Source organism: Carcharodon carcharias, chromosome 17, assembly GCF_017639515.1.
Source record: "Carcharodon carcharias isolate sCarCar2 chromosome 17, sCarCar2.pri, whole genome shotgun sequence".
Lineage (NCBI taxonomy): Eukaryota > Metazoa > Chordata > Chondrichthyes > Lamniformes > Lamnidae > Carcharodon > Carcharodon carcharias.
In genome coordinates this window covers 71466478-71483058 of record NC_054483.1, presented here as the reverse complement: position 1 = coordinate 71483058, position 16581 = coordinate 71466478, and the positions used below count along the sequence as shown (strand labels likewise).

The window sequence follows — 16581 nt, the reverse complement described above, 5'->3', positions numbered from 1 at the left end:
AGGCTGGTTCTCAGGTGAACTTGAAGTTGGAACAGGTTGGGAAGAGTCCTTCTCTTTGCTAAGAATCTCCCACCTTCAAGGTATTGCTGGTTATTACCTTGGCTGCTTGGATGTCTTGCAGCTGGTCGATGGCTTTTGGTGGAATCTGATGGATTTGTCTCTGAACATCTTCTTGCTGAATTTTTAAAGTAGACCACAAAATGGCTTCTTCGCCATGTGACTTGTGCAAGTTCAAAGACCTCTTTTTCAACAAGTGTCATTTTGACACTTTGAAATTCATCCAGTCTAGTTTGGATGAGAGACCATCATAATACAATGGAATGTCGCTGGGAATCCATTCACAATCATCTAACACACATTGACTTTCAATATTTCTTTTGTCCATGGTGTAACAGAAGATGAGCCAGCTGGAATGCTATAGTTCTTTTGATGATGGTCATCCTTAAACAAAGGGATGTGTGAATTCTCCAGATGGCTGTGAATGTCCATATTTAATTAGGTATTTTCTTGAGACTTGGGGCTGTCTGGAGCTCAGACACCAAAAGGTCACATTATTTGCAGTGGATATTTGAAAGACTGTGTTCAAAATTTTTAAAGTATTAACTGAAAGTTCATAATATACTGGAGCATGACAAAACAAACAAGTATTTTTAAAAGATTGCAATCAAGTCCACTATTTCCGATTGCATTCTGCTTATCGTGTTCATCTGGGGTTTTCCTAATGAAATTTACAGGTGGCTGCCAATCTAGAGGTAAATATTCTTGAATGACAGCACTTAGACTCAAGATATGTAGATTTGGAGCACTTTCCAAATTAGGAAGCTGAGCTTAAAAGAAATGGTCTGGGTTAAGTACATTTCACAGGAGCAGCTAAATATCACAAAACAGGTTTCAGTCCCCATGCTATTCATGTGCAATGCCGAAAGAGGTCAGTTAACTTTGAGGAGCTGCAAGCAAGAACAGCATTGAGTCTTGTGGTAGTAAATTACAGGTATCACCATCTGTTTTTTTTTATTTCCCGTATATAGCAAGAAAAAAACAAAAGATGAACAAGGAAAGGATCCTGAAATATCTGATTGTCACACGCGGGTTGTTACACCCACATTCTTGTATGATATGAACTTCAAAAGAGTAGGAAAATGCATTATTATCAATAATAAGAATTTTGATGACAAAACAGGTATTGTATCAATTCATGACTCTCCGCATTTTGTTTTGTGGCTGCTGTGACTCACTTGCTAAACTGTTTAGACTAGTTCTGAGCAATAACAGTAAATCTTTCTTGTAACAATGCATTATTATTTGGCATAAGTAATTTGTGGAACAAATGTACACTGTGAAAACAAGCCTACATTCCTGACCATGCATCTTAATCTCTCTTCTCTCTCTCTCTCTCTCCAAAAGAAATTGCATTAAGCAATGCAGACTAGCTTTAATGAGTGCTGGTGAATTATAATTTTGGGCCCCTTGCTACTCTGTATAGCCAATGAACAGCATGGCTATCACTGGCTGCATGCAGCAATCATTCAGATGAGCAGGCAACATGCAGTGTACTTTATTTTACTGCAGTATACTACGTACTGCATATTTTTTTATTCGTTCATGGGATGTGGGCATCGCTGGCTAGGCCAGCATTTATTTCCCATCTCTAATTGCACTTGTTCAGAAGGCATTTTTAAGAGTCAACCACATTGCTGTGGGTCTGGAATCATATGCAGGCCAGACCAGGTAAGGGCAGCAGATTTCCTTCCCTAAAGGACATTAGTGAACCAGATGAGATTTTACAATAATCGACAATGGTCGTCATCAGACTTTTAATCCCAGATTTTTATTGAATTCAAATTTTACCAGGGTTCAAATCCCATGGTGGGATTCCCCAGAGCATTACCCTGGGTCACTAGAATACCAGTCCAGTGCCAATACCACTATGCCACCGCCTCCCACATGCATTGCACTGAAAGGACAGGAGTTAATTGGCATCATAATCCCTGCGCTCATTTTCGGGGGCTATCCAATTTAACCTGTGTTCTAGAAGTATGGCTGATTTATTATACTTTTTTCTAAAGCCATGTCCCTTGCCCAAACTACACTACCTTAAAGACACAGGTTAGTAAAACCGTACACATGCTGCCAACAACCTTTTTAATTTAATGGTTTATTATTTTGCTGACTGAATTAACTCTGGAAAGGGATTATATCAACTGTTCTGACCTTATATTGTTTGTTCCAGACATGAACGTGCGTAACGGCACTGACATTGATGCTGGGAATCTGTTTACGTGTTTTAGCTCTTTGGGTTTCAACGTTGTTGTTTTAAATGATCAGACTTGTTCTCAAATGGAGAAGATACTGCAAGATGGTGAGTAAATGTTTAAATAAAATGGTCTAGTTTAATTAAACTTTAATCTCTATCTCATTTTCTTTTTTACAATGATACAATGTTCTGTAATTAGTTTTAGTCATCAAAAATCTCCTCTTCTAAATATCAGATTGATATTCCAACTTATTCTAGAACTATAAAAACACATCCTTGCTAAGATTACATTCCCTGATTGTTTTCTAAGAAAATGCAAAATTAGTCTCCAGGCAAAATGAACAGGGCACATTTAGATCTGTGCTTATTAGATGAGGAAGAAAACATGAAATTGTTCCTTTTAGGATAGAAGTTGGATAGAAATTTGGATGATGGGGTAATGACAGATGTACTCAAAACCATGGCCAAATTTCCATGCTCCCCCACCAGCAGGGTTTAGGCAGGGGTGGAGTGAGAGTCTGAAATTGAAGGGAAGGGATTCCCACAGGGTTCCCGCCTGCCCTGACCATGCAGCGACTTTACGCTGGGGTGGGCAAGGCCTTGGACGGAAAGCCCACCCTTGCCCCAATTGAGACCCTTAAGTGGTCAATTATTGGCACTTAAATGCCATTTCCCGCCCAGCCCGAATTTTTAGGCTGGTGGGAGGAGTGAACTTGCAAGGGGGAGTTAGATCCCGGGCGAGAAGAGGCGGGGATGAGTGGGGGTTGGGCACCTTCATCAAAAGCATCCTTCTGAATTCAGGTGCACCTCACCCTTTAAGCTCCAGGGCCTTTGGATCTCCCTCCTCCACCCCTGGCCTCTCCACCGAGACCCAGATCACCCCTTCCATGCTGCACCCCCCCAGGCCTTCCCTACTCTCCTCGCCTTGGTTCCCTTGAACTTACCTTGGTCTCTGGAGTCCGGATGTAGTCTCGGGTGTGCTGCTGCAGCTCTCTAAACCGGGACCACCTCCCGAGAGAGGGGTGGGATTCCCGACTGCAGCCACTTAACGCTCATTTGAGTGTGAAATGACTGCGGAGCACTGAGTCGCCGGGGAAACTTTTCAGTTGCGGGAAGTGAGACCCCACCAACTGAAAAATTCAGGCCTATGAGTCCGCTTTGATGACAGCAATATTTCTGTCTCTTCACTTTCCCCAAACAAAGTAAAATTGTTTGCTAAATACTTTCTCGCAAAGCATTACAAAAAGGGATAAATTAGTGCATCTCCACTGGGACACAAATGCAGTTATTGAAAATTGGTTCAAGATGGGGGGGAAATTGGTAAATGTTCAGATCACGCTGTTTTCGAAAAGTGCAGGTATATTGGATGAGGACAGGATTGAGTTCAGCTGTGATGCCCTTCTATTGATGTGTACTGTCTAATCACACATTTGAAGAGTGACCAATTGTCAAAGAGTCTAATGGTTACTGGCGCTCTACACCAGCATAAGTCAGGGCAGTCCGCTGAGCAGGGGAAAGAAAGGAGAAAGCAAATGGTGACATCATCGGATGGAGAATTCATAGAAAATGAAGGAACAGTGAAGTTGAACTAATTACATTTAACATGTTACAGTTATTGAAATAAGTTATTTACATAATGATTTGTTTTTGAGCTAAAAGTGGGTGGAAGGTATTACAATAAAGTCACTTATGTAATATAAATAAATGCAAATTTAACCAAAAGATCTAGGGGATAAAGTAACAATTAAACATTGGTCATACAGCAATGTGGTTGACTCTTATATGGCCTCTGAACAAGCACATTTAGTGATGGGCAATAAATGCTCTCCCAGCCAGTAATACCCACATCCATGAACGAATAAAAATCTCCTAGTATTTATTTGGCTTAAAAGAAGCATTTTGGGAGTTATGTATATTGGTTACGGTGCTGTCATTGTCTGCAAATGTGTGGCATGATGAGCTTCTAAAGGATGCAGCAGGTGTCCTGTCCTTGTCCTCGATGAAATGAGAAGGGCAATTGGGTATCATAACAGTTATGATATCTCTTGTGGCATGTCTGTCATCTGGTGCTGGGGAGGGCCATGATATGCAAATACTTCTGCGGCTTTAATTTTGAGTAATTCAACAGTCACTTTTTAATTCTAATTTGTTCATCAACTTCAGACCATGTACACTCTCCTCCATCTTTACCCTCTTTTTAATCCAATTTTTTAAAGGTATTCTTTCCCCAAACCCCCACAGGGTCATCTGTCACTTGTTATGTTTTGCTTTCACAAAGCATTGATTCTTGTTCTGCTATTAACATATTCTGCTATCTTACCTTTATGCCACTATCAGCACCTTCTCTAGTATTTAACACTGTCATTAACACTCTCTTTCTCCTGTGTGCATGACATCTTTGTCAAATTTCTCCTTGGCTCCCACCTTTCCCTGACCTTCTATATTTCTACACTTGCTCCACCTCCGCTCGAACAATATAAAATCCATCACATTTCTACTTCCCTTTAGTTCTGAAGAAGAGCCATATGGACTCGAAACATTAATTCTGTTTCTCTCTCCGCAGAAGCTGCCAGACCTGCTGCGTTTTTTCCAGCATTTTCTGTTTTTATTTCAGATTTCCAGCATCCGCAGTATTTTGCTTTTATACTACTCAATTCTGTACTGATCAACGTGAATGATAGCACAGGAAGATCTTTTAATCCAAAGAATATATTTGCTTTGGAATGCCACGATGTTGTATATAAATATTGTTACTTTTTTTTAGTTTCTCAGGAAAATCACACCAACAATGCGTGTTTTGCATGCATCCTTTTAAGCCATGGTGATGAAGGCATGATCTATGGCACAGACGGAGCAATGCCTATAAAGAGACTCACTTCTCTCTTTCGAGGGGATATGTGCAAGACGCTTGTGGGAAAACCAAAACTCTTTTTCATTCAGGTAATATCATTCATAGTATTCCAGAATTTTGTTTTGATAATGGGCATGCTCAGAAAATTTTCAGGAATCAGCTTGAGGAATCTTTGAATCCATTTCGAAAGTAGGGTGTTATTTTTTAATAGGGAGTAGATTTTTTCCCTTTCCTGTACCTGAGAGATTTATATTTCCCAAATGGAATATCTAAGAGGAAGAGGCAGAATCAGCTACATCACTACATTTGCAGGATTCCTGGGGACTTCCCCAACCTCTATCATTAGCCCTGTGCCTGTAGTACATGCAGAAAGAGCATTCACATTGGAATGAAGCTGAAGAGGGCATTCCAAGGCTTCCTCAATTTTCTCTCATCCTGTACATTCAGTACTTTAGTGGATGAGTGTTTCCCCTATACCATTGACCCCCAAAGTGGAAAATGCATATCCCTGTGAAAAGGTTATATTAGACTTGGTATTGTGTAATGTGGCAGGATTAATGACCTGAGTGTAAAGGCACCGCAAGGTAGCAGCGAACACAATATGATTGAATTTTACATCCAGTTTGAAAGGAAGAAGAGTAGATGTCTAAGACTAGCATTTTAAATTTAAATAAGGGCAACTATGTGGGGTGAAAGCTGAGCTAGCTGAAGTGAACTGGGATACTAGGCTAGGGGATAGATCATTGGAGAAGCAGTGGCAGACATTTAAGGGAATATTTCAGAATACTCAGAATAAGTATTTCCCACCATAAAGAAAAATTCTTAAGGGAGGATGCACCATCTGTGGTTAAATAAAGAAGTTAGGGAAAGCATCAAACTTAAGAAAAAAGCATATAACTGCGCAAAGATGAGCGGCAGATCAAACGATTGGTCAGAATATAAAGAACAGAGAATGACTAAATAGTTAACCAGACGAAAGAAATTAAAGTATGAGAGGAAAATAGCTAGAAATGTAAAAACAGATAGCAAGAGTTTCTCCAGGTATTTAAACAGGAAAAGAGTAAGTAAAGTGAGCGTTGGTCCTCTAGAGATTGAGAACGGGGAGTTAATAGTAGCTAATAAGGAAATGGCAGATGAAATGAACAGATAGTTTGCTTCTGTCTTCACCATAGAAGATACAAAAAACATTCTAATAATAGCTGTAAATCAGGAGTTGGAAGGGAGCGGGGAACGTGGTGAAATTACCATCACTAGGGAAGCGGTACTGAGCAAATTAATGGAGCTGCGGGCTGACAAGTCTCTGGGTCCTGATGGACTTCATCCTATAGTCTTAAAAAAGGTGGCTAATGAGGTAGTTGGTGTTAATATTCCAAAATTCCCTAGATTCTGGAAAGATTCCATCAGACTGGAAAGTAGCAAATATAACCCTTCTATTCAAGAAGGGCGGGAGGCCAGTTAGCTTGACATCCATCGTGAGGATGGTGTTGGAATCGATCATTAAAGAGGTGATAGGCACTTGGTAAAACTCAACGTAATTGGGAAGAGTCAGCATGGTTTTGTGAAAGGGAAATCATGTTTAACTAATTTATTAGAGTTCTTTGAAGGAGTAACGTGCGCTGTCGATAAAGGGGAGCCTGTAGACATACTGTACTTGGCTTTCCAGAAAGCATTTGATAAGTGCCACATCAAAGGTTATTGCAGAAATTAAAAGCTCATGGTGCTGGGGGTAACATATTAGCCTGAATAGAAGATTGGTATGCATAAATGGGTCTTTGTCTGATTGTGGGACTCCACTCGTCACATTCTGCCAGAGGTCTGTACTGGGGCCTCAACTTTCTATAATTTACATCAATGACCTTAGATGAGGTAAGTGAAGACATGTAGCTAAATTTGCAGACAACACAAAGATAGGTAGAAAAGTATATTGTGTAGAAGACATAAGGAGTTTGCAGATGGAATATAGATGGGTTGAGCGAGTGCGCAAAAATCTGGCAGATGGAGTATAATGTGGGAAAATGTGAAGTTTTTCACTTTGGCCGGAAGAATAAAAAAGCAAAGTATTACTTAAATGGAGAACGATTGCAGGATTCCAAGATGCAGAGGGACCTAGGTGTTTTCGTGCATAAGTCACAAAAAGTTAGTATGCAGGTGCAGCATGTAATCAAGAAGGTTAATGGAATGCTATCCTTTATGAGATGAATTGAACATAAAAGTAAGGATGTTATGCTTCAGTTATACAGGGCATTGGTGAGACCGCATCTCAAACACTCTGTACGGTTTTGGCCTCCTTATTTAAGGAAGGATGTAAATGTATTGGAGGCGGTTCAGAGGAGGTTTACTAGATTGATACCTGGAATGAACGGGTTGCCTTAATGAGGAAAGGTTGGGCAGACTGGGCTTGTTTCCACTGGAGTTTAGAAGAGTGAGAGGTGACTTGATTGAAGTATGTAAGATCCTCAATGGCCTTGACAAGTTGGATGTGGAAAGGATGTTTCCTCTTGTAGATGAGTTCAGAACTAAGGGGCACTGTTTTAAAATTAGGGGCTGTCCTTTAAGGACACAGATGAGAAATGTTTTCTGAGGGTTGTGCGACTTTGGAACTTTCTGCTTCAGAAGGCAGTGGAAGCGGGCTCACTGAATATTTTTAAGGCAGATTTTTGTTAGGTAAGGGAATAAAAGGTTATTGGGGGTAGCTGGGACTGTGGAACTCAAAACACAAACACGCCAGCCATGGTCTTATTGAATTGCAGAGCAGGCTTGAGGAGCCGAATGGCCTGCTGCTTCTATTTATTTTGTTTGTATGTATGTTCATATGGAAGGGCATCTAGGGTCTACTTTCTATTAATTGTTGCAAGGCAGATTCTCAGGAATGAGAATTTTTTCCGACCCTCGCCCACCCCTCTCCCTAGTTCAGGGGTTCCAAATTCAAGCCTTCCCGCTGCTTGCACTAGTGAGATGCAGTTGTGCCTATTTGCAGCAAGTGCGGGAGGGAAACAGCCTGTGACTGGAGGAGCAGCAAGAAGGTGAGTGGTGGCACCTGAGCCTGAGCACTGTATGGTGCGGGAGCAGCAGCTGCAAAACATGTCCAAGCAAGGGAGGCGGCTGCTTGACCAGCAGGTCAGCAGACTGCTGGGTGGAAGCCTGGCTGTGGCCATCACCCTGGCGGAGCTGCCTCAGAAAGGCACAAAGGAGTGAACGGGAATAAGGGGGTTGTGAAGAGGGGTTGCTGAGTGAGTGGGGGTAAGGGGAGGGGTTTCTGAGTGAATGGGAGGAGGGGTTGTGAGAGAGCTGCTGGTTGATTCTGTAATGGGGGGAAGGTTAGATTAACTGGAGTACTTAAATTATTTTCAACTGTACACAGTGAATGCAGAAAAATATTAGGTGTATAATTTGTATCCAATAATCGTACAACATGACGTCAAACTGTTTGCCCCTTTTGGAACATGTTTGGTTGTAATTTTTACAAAACTTGGTCATTAGAGAGGTAGTTAAGAATGAAACTACCTGTAGGGTTATGCAAACAATTGGTAAAGGGGCCCGTTCCTGGATAAGTTTTTTTTTTTAAACTTTCAAACCTTTCAAGATATACCTATTAGTGTTAAAAGCAAAATACTGCAAACGCTGGAAATCTGAAATAAAAACAGAAAATGCTGGAAATATTCAATAGATTTAGCACTGTGTTTGGAGAGGGAAACAGAGTTAATGTTTCCAGTCTGTGACCTTTGATCTGGGAAAACTAGTGCAATCGAGTGGTATTCCAGCTTTAAATATTTGTATTCCAATCTTTATACAGTGTACATTCAAGCCCTTAGTGCCTTGTTAAATTGCATTTCATACATACTTAATCTAAACACTTTTTTTCTGGCTTGCTTCAGGCTTGTAGAGGTTCAGAATTTGATCAAGGGATACAGACTGATTCAGGTCCTACTGGTGATGTAGAAACAGATGCAAATCCTCGACACAAAATCCCAGTAGAAGCTGACTTCTTGTACGCCTACTCCACTGTACCAGGTAATGCAAAGATTATAGCCCTGAATGCATAATATTTTCATGTTTTATCAATGAACTAAATTATATTAGAGCCTTTAAAAAAGAACAATAACCTTTGCCCCCACAATTCTTCACGGTATATTTTGACCTGATGTGAATTGGTGATTACACTTTAAGATGCTATGATGCAATCTTTGTCTTGCCTCAGTAGTTTTTAGCTGTTACTTAATGATACAGCATCAGACTCCTAAGGTAGTGGATATGAGTTGCAGTTGCAATCTTGGCTGATAATTTAGCTTCTAATTCAGATACATTTTGTTACGTTCCAATAGCTGTTTGATAACGGAGACAGAGACCAGGACTGACTTCTCCAAACAGAGTTTTATTCTAATGCATAAAACTCCACAGACACATTGGCCGGAATTTTCCCTGCCTGCTGGTGTCGGGCGTGTCTGGTGGTATGAGCAGGCAATATGGCGAGAAGGCCAAAAATCAGTTTCATGACATCGTGAAAGTCGTTTGCAATCATCCGCTCTGCCCAACAATGGTGGGCCACGTTTCCCACCGCCGGACGTCGGGAGCTTCACTGTAATATATCTGCATATCATCATAAGCCCAGCCCGCTGGAATGATCCCCCCCACACTGGATCACCTGTGCACCACGCCGACTTGTTTCACAACTGTACATAAACGATGTGCATCCAGCGAGCTGCACTTCGCTCGGGACTTTGAGGTTTGTTTGCCTACCTTGCTTCGATCAGCACTCTCAGTCATCAGCGCCAGGCTTCACGGACAGGACCACTGCACTTTAGGGGGGCTGACGAGCAGGTCTCTACCTACCAGACCAGCCTTAAGGCGGGGGTGGCTTTTCAACAGCTGCAGGGCAAGGTCTTGCTTGGGGAAGGGGGAGAAGTGGCCTCAGGCAAGGGAAGAGGCTGCAGGATGAAGGCTGTACTGCGGAAGGTGGGGTATCCCGGGATGTGTGTAGGGACACAAGTTGATCTGTACAAGTGGTCACAAGATGGTGAGGGCTGAGAAGGCAGACTCCAGAGGAGATGATGCCAGATAGGGATGTGCAGGTGTGTATGAGAGAGAGTGGTGATGTCCCTTGAGCTGGCAGTGAATGAGATGCCAGTGAATGTGTGATGGGCTCGAGTGTGAGAGTTTAGACCGATGAAATGGTTGCCATACCCTGGCTGCACGGATGAGATCATTCATCCTCTATCTGCATTGGATGGCCAACCTCTTCTGTGCAACATTGGCACTGATCACCGCTACCATCGCCCTACCAAACCGGAGGGTAATGTTGCTGTCCCTCCTGCAGCCAGGGTGGGGATAGAGGTTATCACAGCGGGCCTCCAAAAGGCACTCGAGGGATGTGTCACTAAACCTGGGGGCTGCAGTTGTCTTGCCTTTCGATGCCATGTCGTCTTTGCAGCAATCCTGGAAGCACAGAGGTGTGTGTGCAGGTGCACTTTAAATGTGGCACCCGGTGAAATGAAGCAGTGAGGTGACAGTGTGGCGGGCAAACTGGAGCCCGCTCACCATCGAAATGGTGTGTTACTCAGAAATGCATGATTAATGAGACATGAGAAGCCGCCATTGCAGCCGGTGGGTAAAACATTCTTTTTGTCACCTGCTACCACATTTTGTGCAAATCTGGGACAACCCCACAATTGTCTCACCTGCTTTGCCTTTATATACACACCAAGTGAAGTACTTAGCTTGCTAACTTACAATTACCACTTAAAAACTTCTTGACAGTTAATTGTTTCATTCCCTAACACATCTTTGTCTACTTTCGATGGATTAACTACAGTATGAAAAGTAGTTGCCTTGTTCCCAATGTTCATGTGCACAATCTAGCTAGTTTATTGAAGAATATCTTGAAGACATATAGTTGATGAATTTACCCACCTATCTAACTTGAAGGTGTAGTTGATGTCTGGTGCTAACTGTAGAGATTGAAAATGAAGGACAGTCAAAACAAGTTCCTAGAATTTGGTATATTTTCCTCTTATTTAAAAATAAATATTAAAAAGGTTGTACATTCTAATCATTCTATGAGAACAATATTAAAACTAAATAATACACTTGAAGTTGGTGTTGTTTATATGACTATAGTAAGAGCTTGTTTTGTTAATTGCAGGTCCAAAGTGAAGGTTCAAACTATTGTTTGAACTTGAGTATTGCTGAAAAAAGAAAAATGCAGTTGAAGCTTTTAGTCTTGCATTCATCAGGACAGATGCAAGAATACCAAATCTCAAAGGGAGCAACAATTTACACTGCATGAGAAGAGGGTGCTGAATGGTTGGCAAGTGGACTCTAATTGGCAGAGATGTTATCATGGAGAATGTACCAGGGAATGGTTACCTGCCAAGCTTTTGTTTAATTCAAAGATGCATGTCAACTCTCATTGGTCAAGGCATGCCATAGTGAATGAACCAGAGAATGGCTGTCCCCCAAGCATCTGTTTAGTTGAAAAAGGTGCAATGCATGTACACGTTCTTTTTGTTTGCAAAGGGCAGGGCTCTGTGTGCGAGAGGCTACATATATTCACACAGTCAGAATTGTTTAGTAAGTGTTGTCCAGACACAGAATCACATCTAATGTTGGACACTGGGCAGAATTTTGCGTTCCCTCGTCAACTGGTTTGTAGGCTGGGGATGGTCATAAAACCTTTCAGATGGCCTCCGCACTGGGCTCCTTCTCGCCCTGACCTCTCTGCAATTTTACCATGGAATTGGCAAGGTCTAGGTGGTTGGTCTGCTGTTGGCCCAATTGAGGCCCTTTAAGTGGCCAATTATTGACCACTTATGGGCTGTTTCATGCCCGGCCTCAATTTTCAGGCTGGCAGGAGAAATTCAGGGGCGGGGGGGGGAAGCCCAAAAAATAATCCTGCTCAGACCTCGGGCGGAAAGGTGGGGGGATGCCACCATTTATGGCCCCTTTAACCATCGGACACCCCCCCCCCCCAAAAAAAAGGTTTGGCCCTTGCAGGTGCTTCCTCCCCCCAGCGACTTTTCGCTAATACCCCCAACTCCCTCTGCCCACCCCCTGGGCCTTACCTCTTTTTCCTGCCCTGAGACCCCAAAACTTACCCGGTCCTGGACTCCTGGGACTTAGACTCTGGGGACTGCTTGCAGTCCCAGTCCTGTCCACTTCAGCTTCTGACACGGCTGGGGCTAGAGAATTGCCAGCCAATCAGATTGGCTGGCAGCTCGCTGAGGCTGGACTTCCTCCCAAGTGAGGGGTGGAAGTCCCACCTCCAGTCAATTAATGCTCGTTGGAGCCTTAAGTGCCTGCAGGAAAGCCAGGACTGGCAGCGATGTGCAGGCCGCTGACTCTTTGGATAACAGGAAGGGAAACCCCGCCATTCGGAAAATCCTGGCCCATGTTTTGAGTTTTGGAAGCATAGGCTGATTGGGTGCGGTCAGTACTTTGCTTGTTGCAAATAGCCAAAGGGACGATCTGTTTAACACGATCCCCCAGTCACTGGGATGCACGGCTTACATACCTGGCATCACACCGGCACTGAAATTCATACACCACGTTACTCACCTGCATGTTAGGTAACGACTTGTGTTGCTACCACATAGTAGCTGCATAACCCATTGTTCAAATTTTTGAGACACTTTAACCTGAGGTAGACTGGGCACTTTTCAGGGCTAAAGGTGGCAGCCTTAGGCCCATTCACGGGGTAGCAATTATCTCGCAGGATGACTGACTATTTCAGCATCAAGCTTGCATGGTGAGCAAATGACTCGGGCCCCATTTACAAGATTGCTGATAAGGTCAAATTTATAGCACATGGAACTGTAGGAATCCAATTGTGTACATTGACCAGTGAAGCTAGGCTTGTGGTAGACCATGGTAGAGAACCCCCTGGCAGATTTCTCAACTAGCACATCGAGGAAAGGGAGCTCATTTGATAGCTCCATTTCAAAGGGGAATTTAAACGTAGGATGGAGCCCATTAAGGTGTGTAAGAAAATTCTTGCATGCAGCTGCAGATTCAAATATAGCCGTTTCACACTGCTCCTAAGCAGCAGCAGCATAAGTGGTATTTGTCACTAACAGGATGCTGCCGTCAAGCCAAAATGGCATTCTGTCACAAATGGGAAATCTGGTATATGAATATCAGTGCCAGGTATGTAGGCCATATGGTGGGTGATATCAAATAGCATATCCCTACAGCTGTTCACAGCTGGCAAAGTACTGACCATACTCTTACCAGGCCATGTCCAACATGAGACATGATTCTGCAATTGGACAATACTTATGAAACAATCCCGGTCATACTAAGAATTAGATTAACAACCAGTTTAATCAGTTGGGCTCAAAGTGTGGCTCACTTATGCGTGCCAGAAGCTACGTATGTTCACACACAGGGCCCAGTCCTTTGCAAACACAAAAAAAAATCCACACATTATACCTTTTTGAACTAAATAAATGCTTGGGGGACTGCTGTTTCCTGGTTCATTCCCGATGGTCAAGGTATTAGCAATCAGAATCAACTTGGTTTGAATTTAAACAAAAGCTCAGCAGTTAACTGTTTCGTGGTACATTCTCCATGGCAATGCCTCTTCCAATCAGAGTCCACTTGCCAATCAATCAGCACCCTTTTCTCATGCAATATAAATTGTGTTCCCTCTGAGATTTGGTATTCTTGTGAATCTGTGCTGAGTGCAAGATGAAAAGCTTTGACAGCATGTCTCTTTTTTTCAGCAGTACTCAAGTTCTATGCTGCCAAGTGACTGACTGTTTGAACTATTGTACCCTTGCTCAGCACATATTTGAGAACTGTAAAATGTGATGTCTGTCATTGCAGGCTACTACTCATGGAGGAATCCAGGCAAGGGTTCTTGGTTTGCACAGGCCCTGTGCAATGCCTTCAAAGAATATGGTAAAGAATTTGAGATAATGCAGATCCTAACCAGAGTCAACTACATGGTGGCCATGCACTTTGAGTCTTGGTCCGAAGATCCACGATTCAGCGAGAAGAAGCAGATACCCTGCATTGTCTCCATGCTGACTAAAGAACTTTACTTTAAAAAGAAATAAAGCACAACATCTTGGTTTACATTTCAGGGAAGTTTTGAATTGTAAGGCTTAAGTTGCTCTTTAGGTCAGACTTTCGAGTGGAGGTTTAGAGTTGAGCTGAAGCAAAGTGCAGAATTCAGGAAAACCATTTGCTATCTCTGTAATTGATCATCTTGTGTTTCATACTCTGGAGCATAAAAAAGGTAATGAACTGTCTGCTCTGATATTGTCTGGATCAGTTCACAATGCAGCTTATAAATGGCTACACTGTAAAATTGCAAAATGCAAAGTATGATTGATATGGATTTGTCTCAGTTGTTATGATTTCTTGTTTTAAGGTATAATTTACAACGCTTGTTTTTACAACCTTGGCTGTGTGAATTTCAGTACGGTTTGCATCATGAACTATGAATTTTAAACTTGAAAAAAAATGTTAATCAAATATATTTGATTTATGTTTCTCAATCAACTTTTGGGATGGGGTCTTTTTTTTTTAAATCCTTCATATACCTTTCTAATGTGCACCAATTTTTAGCAAATGCAATTTTTTTCAGTTCCTTTCTTCTTATCAAGAAAATCCATTCTCTACAATAAGCAAAGAATGCAGTATCTCATACACTATTTATGTAAGCAAAGTTGATGTCTTTTTTAAACTTATTTTATCAAACTCTTGTACTTGGGGCTGATTGCATGACTTATGAGAAACAAAACTTTTTTTTTAAGCCTACTTTTCACTGACTTTGAACCCTTTTTAATGGATTTTCCTGTGTTTTACAACATGTTGATGAATATCAAGCATGCATTGGAATTTGGAACCTAATTTTAACAAAATTTAATCTATCGTTCTTTGAACTGTTGATTTTCTAATGGACAAGGAATACATGTACACGTTGGTGTCCTGTGTGGCACTGTCTTCTTGGTGAACACCAAAACAGACTGACTAACTGCTCTTTTATCTCATGGCTGCTTGTTGGACATCGCCAGTGCAAACATCCAAATTATTTGCTCACATAGCAACAGTCTATTCACTGCAAAAAAAAATTTAATTAATTGTGTGAAGAGTTTTGAGTCATTTGATAAGGAAGCAAAAATAATAGCTAGGAAACATGTGACAGGAAAGAAATAATTTATCAGGTTAATGGTAACCAATACCTATGAATGACAGGGCTAGATTTCCGAGCTGTACATATTTAATGCTCAGAATAACTAAGTCTGTAATCATGATCTTAAAATTGTGCACTTGACCTGATCACTTTAAATTCAATGAATAACTTCAGTCTGCCAGATCAAAGCAACGAGTGCTGCTGTTGTATCAGACCTGATGGCCACAATCTGAGTATACAGCTGCTAATGCTCAGCCATAATCTTGCTTGGAAATCTCATTAGGGGAGCTCAGTGTTCCATCTCATTAGTGAGCGAATGGCGATATTATAAAAACTTAAATAATGGCTGCGTATTTTCAAGTTCACTGGTGGGTCTGGCACTGATATTTTTCTCCTGCACCAGAAGTAGCTTGTATTGTTAGATTAAACAGAAGTATTAGCCATCCACTGAATTTGGAGCTATGTGATTTGCATTTGTCACTGTTTGCCTTGTTCCTTTGAAAAAAAAGCTGTATCATTGTTTATTTTTAATTACAGGCTAGCAGAAAGATGTGTAAATCGTATGCATTTTTTTATGATCTCATTTACAAATATGAGGACCAAGATCGCTGGAGACTCGAGTTGTGACCAGAAATTGTGACAGGCTAGGACTTCTGACCGCTGACTCTAAAGTTTATTGACTTTGCCCCAAGTCTTGAGTTTGGTGTGATATCAATATTCAGGCGGGCAGCCTACTCCCACAGAGGCCCAGCCGAGGCCTCCCTCAGCAAGGGCAGGATTTTTCCCTCTCCGGGCGGGCCCAGGAGTGGCGGCGAAACTGTCCGCCTCCCGCAATCGGGCCCCGACCGCAATTTCACGCTGGCTGGCCAATTAACAAAACACTCGCTGAAATGCTCAGCGCTGCCGGGGTAGGGGCGGGAGGAGCCCGAGCGTTGAAGTTTGCGCACGCGCCGGGGTGGGCTCACCAAAAGCTCCCCTGAAGGCACAGAGCTGCCTCAGAGCTGAAGGTTTTTAAAATGAAGGATCAACAAATAATATAAACATGTCCCCACATGTGACTCAGTCACGTGAAGCGGGGCATGTTAAAAATGAGTTTAAAAATGTTTTATTCACTGCAGGAAACCTCATCCCACTCGTGGATGAGGTTTTGCAAAAAATGCCAAGGCCACCTGGCCTATTCACCCGCCCGCCAACCATAAAGTTGGGGGGGCAGTGAAAAATTCAACTTAATTACCTGCTTAAGGGCCTTAATAGGCCTCTTAATTGTTGGTGGACGCGCTGCCGACTCTTGCATGTGCCCGCTGACCGAAATATAGCACGATGATGTCGGGACGCTCACCT

The 16581-nt window shown here is 42.3% G+C and overlaps 1 protein-coding gene across 3 annotated transcripts in view; it reads left to right on the top strand.

Annotated features, from left to right (window-relative positions):
• Positions 1-15792, top strand: part of casp7 (caspase 7, apoptosis-related cysteine peptidase) — a 54080-nt gene extending 38288 nt beyond the window's left edge. For all 3 annotated transcript variants that reach the window (XM_041209907.1, XM_041209905.1, XM_041209906.1), the window contains 5 exons: positions 1029-1180; positions 2231-2359; positions 5019-5194; positions 8981-9116; positions 13926-15792. In XM_041209907.1, coding sequence (XP_041065841.1) covers positions 1029-1180; positions 2231-2359; positions 5019-5194; positions 8981-9116; positions 13926-14158 — 826 coding nt within the window. In that variant the 3' untranslated portion in view covers positions 14159-15792. The remainder of the gene's footprint in view (positions 1-1028; positions 1181-2230; positions 2360-5018; positions 5195-8980; positions 9117-13925) is intronic.
• The last annotated feature ends 789 nt before the right edge of the window (positions 15793-16581 follow it).